Here is a 7,781-nt window from a genome sequence, read left to right on the forward strand (position 1 = left end):
CATGGCTCATTTGCGGTGCTACGTACGGGGAGCTCACTACGACAGGAGTGGCTACTGGTGTCAGTTGTGCTCTATAGATAGCTGAATCGGTCGCGACACGAGTTCTTCAGCTTCATGGCTGCTTGTCCCATGACAAAATCATTCAACTAGAAAAAATACAGAATAGACGTTTGTTTGTTACCACTGTGCGTGCCGTGTCCCGCTCTCGCGCGCACGTGCGCTGACTAGGACAATATCATGCAAGCACTCTAACTCGCATCAACTTTAGGGGATTGTCATGATGTTTAGCTAATTCTGTACAGCAGATCAGCGACGTACTATGGTTTTGTTGTTTTGGTCGGTTCGCAGGCAGAGCGTCATGCACAAGTTGACCGCTCCTGGAACAGGCGACTTCCCCAAAATCTTTTTTTGAACACGCACAGCCAAATATCCAAGACCATATATATATATATATCATATGAATTTGGTTAAGTTGATGATGATGATAGTGATTTAAAGAAAAACTTGTGATTTTGCTTTTTGTTTGGTTAGGCCACGCTTGCGCTGTGTGCATGTCTGTTTTGATTCCTCTTTTTCTTCTCTCTCGACGCTGAGCGTGCACCGGAAGTTGCCTCCCATTCATAACAAAACGGAATGCTTGAATTAAAAAGAAAACACGAACGTTCATTAAGAGCACTGCTGAAGAGGAAAATACAACCGCTGAAGCCACACGGCCACACCATGGGTGTTCTGTGGTCACACTGTTTCTGCTCGATCATTCAGCGTAAAGGCAGTAAAAAATGATAACGGCACCCCACCGGCGCCAGTTCTGCGGCAGACGATAAAAGCAAAGGTTTAAGGGCGCTTGCCACTGGGAGATTAGCGTGGCAATCTTGGCTTATTTTGCGGTCGCTCGCAGTTAAAAGAAAAGGCGTTGAGGGGTTGAAAGTCGCACGGACGAACCAGTGGGGCGGCGCAGTATTTCTACGTGATGGCGGAATCAACAGGTGACACAGCAAGCCGCCGTACTGGCGCATTCTGGAAGAGAAAGTATTATGTGATAATAACTGGAGCAAGCGTTGGAATAGGAAGAGCTATAGCTCAAGCGTTCAGCCAAGAAGTCGCCGAGAAATCCATGTTTGTCATCACCGGTCGCAACGCCGAGAATCTCAATGAAACCAAACGCCTTGTCGGCCAAGTTGCTCCTGGCGTTGAAGTCATTGCAGAAGTTATGGATCATTCCAAGGTCACTTTTGAAGATTACCGGAAGCTGATAACGGACACATGGACCAAGATATCTGAGGCAGACGGCGTTGTGTTGGTTCACAATGTAGGCACGGTCGGTGATGTGCACAAGTATGCAAGCGCCTTCACTGACGAGAAAGAAATTGACGACTACTTCCACCTCAACTTAACCTCTGTTATGACGCTGACTTCGGCCTTTCTTGAACAGTTTCCAAACAGTTTCACCCTTTCTCGAACCATTATCAACATTTCGTCACTTGCCGCTGTGAAGCCAATGGCTGGGGCAAGCATTTATTGCACTGGTAAGAAAAAGTATTTGTGCCAATTGTAATGAAAATCACCATGCACGCAATAGGAAATAAGTAGTAGTGAGCTTAAGAACAAGTAATTCTGCACGTGTTATTCTATCCGTTAAGGCTATATAGCAATCATAATGAAGTAATCTGTTAAATTTAGTTAAACCGCGAATAAAAATCATGTTTGTGGGCAATATGTGTAGTTTTCCCTGTTTTTTCCATACATTTAATTTGTGCTGTTCAAATGTGAAAAAGAAATGAAAAAGAAAATAGCATTTCTCCATGTGCTCAAATTCATCCTTTTTTAGCTAGTCAAGTTTTTCAATTGTGTCAGAGCAAACAAAAAAGAAAAACTACATCAATTATGTGTATAGATTATTAAGCTGTAGCGTTCTCTTGAATATCATTTAATAAGATTGTACTGGGTAAACACTCAACGAAGAAGCTACATAGCTATAGTGCTCATAAGTGCATCCATATGATCACCCAGAATAATTGGCAGCCAATGATGGGCCATTCATGCAGCTTTGCCCAAACTCTTCTATCATGACTGATGGTGCACTTATATACACTTAAAATGGCTGCACTGTGAAAACAACTGTCAAGTCTATTCCCCATAACTTATCATATTTTGTAACATTTCTTAATTGTGTAATTTCCTGTGTACAAAAACAGTTCCTTTTTAGGTGTTAAATTACTGACAAGTTTAGGATTACCAACCACTACAGGCAGCACTATAACATAGCAGTCTATATTCTCAAAGTTCGATGACAGAACTAATTCAGTAGGTGAATGAAGAATTAATTATTATAAAGAACTGTGCTGTCACAGCAGTGCTGTGTCGATGTTGGCTTCTTTACTTCAAATGAAGCAATACTTTGCATCTATTTTGCCTTATTAGCTGCACATATAAAATTGTAGCTTAGTATAAGCAACTACAATCAAAACAAATATTATGAAAATGTTTACTTTGCAAAAAAAAAATGATTCTGCCTGTTAGTAACGTGGATTTCAATGCGGCCAGCTGTTTTAAAGCATAATGTCATTACAATAGAACTCCTCTGTATATTTCATATTCTGAGTTCATATTAAAATTTAGATGCTGTTTTTCAGAAATTTCTAGTGGCTACCGCATCATTGACACAGAAATTTAGTGCTTCTGATATGCAAAATATGATATGTACGTCCCAAAGCTTTGTAATGATTATATATTAGTCATTCCAACATAATCTCTCATACATTTTGAATCAATATCAACCTGTAATTAAACTTCATCAAAGAACTTTTGAATGAGTTTTTAAAAACCTGTGATCATCTCCGGGTTTCTTTATATTGTATATCTTGGAGTCCTAAAATTTTTTTGAGCATTTTCGATTTTTTTTTAAATTCTTTTATCCTGCTTTTGCCGTGTGAGGGTGCCAAAGGTCATTTGTTGTGAACAATTTAAAATATAAATCTTTGTTTAATGAGGAAAACTGCTCATTTCAATAAATATGAGACACAATCTTTCCATCGGCGAGGCCATCTCGAGTCATGTCCTGAATAGTTGTCTGTCCACTTAAATCTTTTGCCTGTGGTAGTGTTATAGTTGATAGGGCTAAGTGATAACTTTTTGATTACGTGCCTACATATACAGCCTTTAATATGGCATTACATGATAGTTATTGTCATACTCGTTTACTTTTATTGAGATGTCTCTTTTGTTTAAATGATCATTGGCAAATTTCTTAGCCTGTGATTGTATACAGGTTCAGTGTACCAGTACACAATATCAGGATGTTGAGCTAAAAAATCGGGATATTGGGCCGAAAGTGGTCTTGCATCCAATATTAGTGGTCATGAATGCTAGAAGACACCGTATATATAACTTTTTTCTTGTATCATTTCTTACAGGGAAAGCTGCTCGACAGATGTACTTCAAAATTATTGCAACAGAAAATCCATCGGTGACAGTTCTCAATTACTCACCAGGCCCTGTAGATACAGCCATGCATCAAGCATTGCACCACGGAGTAAAGGAGATTGCTGCTGTGGCAAAAGGTAACATCAAAAAATGCATCCATGTACACGCACTTGTGCTTATACACATGTGCACTTGTGTGCACCAAAATATATCTACAAGCGCCATTTTCACATGTTATTGAGGCAGTTTCATATTGCTTGAAATTTGTGCCCATTTCAAATTTTTCACTAATTCTTCTATAGCACAAAAGAGTTAAGCTTATCTTGGTTCCTGGTGCCTTGTCTACAGGTGTTTTATTTGTTTGACTTGGACAGGATTAGCCAACTTATTCTGTTCAACATAAAGTACACATAACAGCTAACATTGTTGTCTCTGCCCAAATAATAATTATTTGAAATGGTTCTACCTTCTAGACATCGAATGCTAATTGATTAACTCTTGTACACATTACTCGGCATCGAACACACAGAAAGAAGTGAGTTCTGCGCTGATTTTGTGTATGTATGTGTCTTATGTGCCCTCTCAATGCATAATATTAAGTGCTATGCATGGCTTACGTTAGTAGTCTGCTCTGCACTTGTGTTTCAGCCTTAAACACCAACACATTTGTTGCTAATTTGGTTTAGTTCTGTGTTATGCCATTAATACAGCCTTGTTTCTAGGCTCCATTTGGCAGCTATATTATTGATATTGCTTTCTTGGTTGCAGAGCAAAACTGTATGTTAGACAAAGGATGCTGCTAATGTTTTTCAGTACAATACCCTAAAAAAATTTTTGTGAATGAGAATAGCAAATGCCTAAAGCTGTTAACATTATTTCCAGATCATATCCTTCTTTATACATGAAGTAGCTGAGAGATCACATGACTGAATGCTAGAGGTTCTCACGGCTAGCACCCCGAGTAACAATATGCTTGTATGAATGAAGAACGCACTTAACGCTTCACGATCTAGTATTTTTCATTTTCACTACCTGTATGTGTGGCATGTCAATTCACATATAAAATAGTTCTGATGCTTGCTTCATATACATTTTTCAGTCGACACTTCATGCTTCTTAGGTTTTGTGTACCTTCGACATTCCTTGTAGAACATGCTACAGCTTGGATATGAGGATTTGTGGGAACGTACATAGCGTTTCATGGGGCTCCTCATTCTTGAGTGTAGCATTAGCCCAGCAGCCTAGAGCTGGATCTGGTAGATCAGCAAGGAGGGCCTGGGCAGTGACAAAGTGTCATACAATACAAGAACAGGACATTTATTTACTGTGTAATGGAAAGGGCAGCTTGCTCCAATTTCGATAATCTGCTAGGAAAAAAGTGTTATGGTTCTCTCCTTCAATGAGGTGGACTGCTTTTATGGCCTCCCAGGGACACTCTCACTCAGGAGAGGGAGGGAACTGTTAGCCGAAGCATGTGCCGCTGGTGCTCACTTGTCATGTATGGATTTGCTGTGCCCTAGGTGCCGTGTTGGAGCCTTTCTGAGTCAACCATCACTTGCTCTTCCACACGTAATGTGAATTAGAGAGAAAGGGAGTACGTTTCACACAGATGCACAAATGCACACGCAGACCCCTATGCACGTGGACATGATACCACTGAAAATGTGGTACTTTCAGTATTTTGAAGTGTTCAAAATGTCTTATCTGAGCAATAGTTTCAAGCACTTGGTGTCATTTTTGGCTGTGTGACAAGAATGTTCATTCCGAGGGCCATAAGAATAACGACTTTGGAGTGCCTGGCAAGCGCGCTGCAACTCATTTTCATTCTTTCTTTGGCAGCCGCTCTCAAGTCACAAACAGCGACATACTGATATTTTCTAAGAAAGAGTATATAAGACTGGTTCAACAGCACTAAGTGTGGTATCAGATATCACTGACCTATCAGGTCAAAAATATATGGATAACAAAGAAGCTTGAGGAGAATCTAAAGTTGGTGCTGTAAGCAACAGAATTACATATGATAGGCATAATGTTCAAATGAAGGCAAAATATTCTAGTTGAGATTAAGAATAATGGGGTTGGAAAGATTGCACAATGCATAATGAAAATAACTGGTGGCCTATAAGAGCAGCATAATGGCTGCTATGGGTAACGAAATATTGTTGAGAGCAGCAGATGATTAGACAGAGAGCGATAAGAAAATTACAGACATAGGATGGCTTTGGTGGATATAAAACTGGGGTAATTGGAGATATCAGGATACCTGTAGAATTTGTTTGTCCTTCAATGAACTTGTTAAAAGATGGTAATGATGCAGTGAATGGCATGATTTCGATTTTTTGAGTGCCTTTGATCTTTCAGGTGCAAAGGAATCTGGTATGCTTCTGACTCCGGATGCCACAGCTCTTCGTCTGGTTCAAATTCTTGGGGCTCAGGAATTTCAGTCTGGGGATCATGTCGACTACTTTGATCGAACCTAGTGCGTTGAGAATGTCGTGTTCATTCTATGGCCATTTGTTTTGCTCGACATTTCTTCCGGGGTTACAATTTGTTACTGTTTTTTGAAACTGAACTAGAGGTGCATCAAGGATATTGATGATTGATCATATTACATATGGTTGATGTAAGACAAAGCATCAGAAGCGTATGCAGGCACAATTGTGCACAATTGTGCAGGCACAATTAAAAAGCAACAGCAGCTTTTTTGTCCTTTGCAGTAAACATTATGTAGCATTATCTTGCTTAAGTTGCCATGCTTTATTATTATTCTTAACATTACAATGCAGTGATGATAAGCAGTGTGTCACAAGCAGGCATAATTTTGTTGTTGCTTTTGTTTAAAATCTTCAAGGGCATGCACTTCTTGTATGAACCAAGGTCACACTGTTCTGTTTTTATATGGAGAGAATAGTACTGATTGTTTTACTATAGTCTTGCTTGATGCAATATTGCTACTTATTACAATATATATTTAGTAGCTTTAGGCCACCTCTTGTTATGGTACTTAGTGCCTTTCAAATTGCTGTGGCTATATTTTCCCAGCTTACTCATGGTTGTGCTGGCAGCAGTATGCTTTGCAGTTACTTCAAATGTGCTTGTTGATTGTGCCAATAAAATGTGCCAATACTTGATTGTGTTACTGTGCCAATAAATTGTGCCAATACATGATAAGATTGCTGTTTCAATAATTTGTATCAATATACGATTTGTTGCGGAACAGCCATTTGACCTGGCACCGATCTTAGCGCAGACAGGACATTTGGTGCACTGACAAGCACTCATGGTGCAGTGTTGAGCGCACATTTATAAACCATATGGTCTTTAATTTTAACTGAAATAGACAATATAGCAGAGCCGGCTTTATGCACACAATAATTAAAGGATTTGGGATAAAAACTACTAAACTATTCTCATTATTTTTAAAAGAGTGGCTTTTTTCCTTCCCCGTGTATCGCATATCTCTATCATTTCGACTTGCAACAGGGGTTTGCACATTCGGCATACTTAAAGCAAGCAAGAAAAAAAATGCATACATATGCAGATACAACGCATAATTTTTAGTCTACGTAAAAAGAACCTTTCGTGAAGTGGTTTATAATATGCTATAAATTTGCACATACCTGAGGCTTTGGCATAATTGAAATGTGTGCACACCCATATGTGCTCTCCCGCACCTGCGCTACGCAATGTGACTACTCTTATATTGGCTTTTTGTATTTCTTCATTCTTCTTTAGTTTAAATGTACTGGCCGCTCCTTAGCTGAGCCCCATTGTGGGTATGTGCCAGAGTATGGAAATCGTAACCATGAACATGGGCGGCAATCATCTCAAATACCTAGTTGGCGTTGGCGCGATACGTACGGCCCTTTTCTTCGCTGATTCCCCGTATTGGGTATGTGCCATTTCTGGAAGCCATAATAACACGCAGCGATTATCTCAAAGAGCTGGTTGACGTTGGCTCATATGTAACGTCTGCTTCTTGGCCAATCCCCCATTGTATGTGCCATATATAGTATGTAAATCACCATCATGATCAACACTTGGCTACAATGTAAACGGCGATACAATGTAAACGTCCCATTATGACTAAAGCCCCTCCATCCACGCGCCACCGCCGCTATCTTTTAAGTAGCTACAACCTTAGATGTGCGCCGCCTTTTTTCCTCACACCAAATCCGGTTCCGGCATTTCCGGTTTCAAAATTTCCGGTTCCGGCGTTTCCGCTTCCTGGAGTTGCGCTGCGGGAATTTCCGTTTTGACTGCCGACGGTGAGACGCCCGCGCGTGCTTAGCAGCCGGCGCTAATCTGAGTAGCTCGAGCTCTAGCCCATAGTCTTACACCATGCTCTAGCCACTCCA

The 7,781-nt window shown here is 40.1% G+C and overlaps 1 protein-coding gene across 1 annotated transcript; it reads left to right on the top strand.

The window, feature by feature from the left end:
• The first annotated feature begins 614 nt into the window (after window positions 1–614).
• Window positions 615–6,554, top strand: LOC142572231 (sepiapterin reductase-like). Its single transcript, XM_075681201.1, has 3 exons — window positions 615–1,526; window positions 3,414–3,560; window positions 5,785–6,554. Exons 1-3 carry the CDS (start codon window positions 971–973, stop codon window positions 5,901–5,903), a joined length of 822 nt encoding a protein of 273 aa, XP_075537316.1. The 5' UTR covers window positions 615–970; the 3' UTR covers window positions 5,904–6,554.
• Window positions 6,555–7,781: the final 1,227 nt, after the last annotated feature.

This window comes from Dermacentor variabilis, chromosome 2, assembly GCF_050947875.1.
Source record: "Dermacentor variabilis isolate Ectoservices chromosome 2, ASM5094787v1, whole genome shotgun sequence".
Taxonomy (NCBI): Eukaryota; Metazoa; Arthropoda; class Arachnida; order Ixodida; family Ixodidae; genus Dermacentor; species Dermacentor variabilis.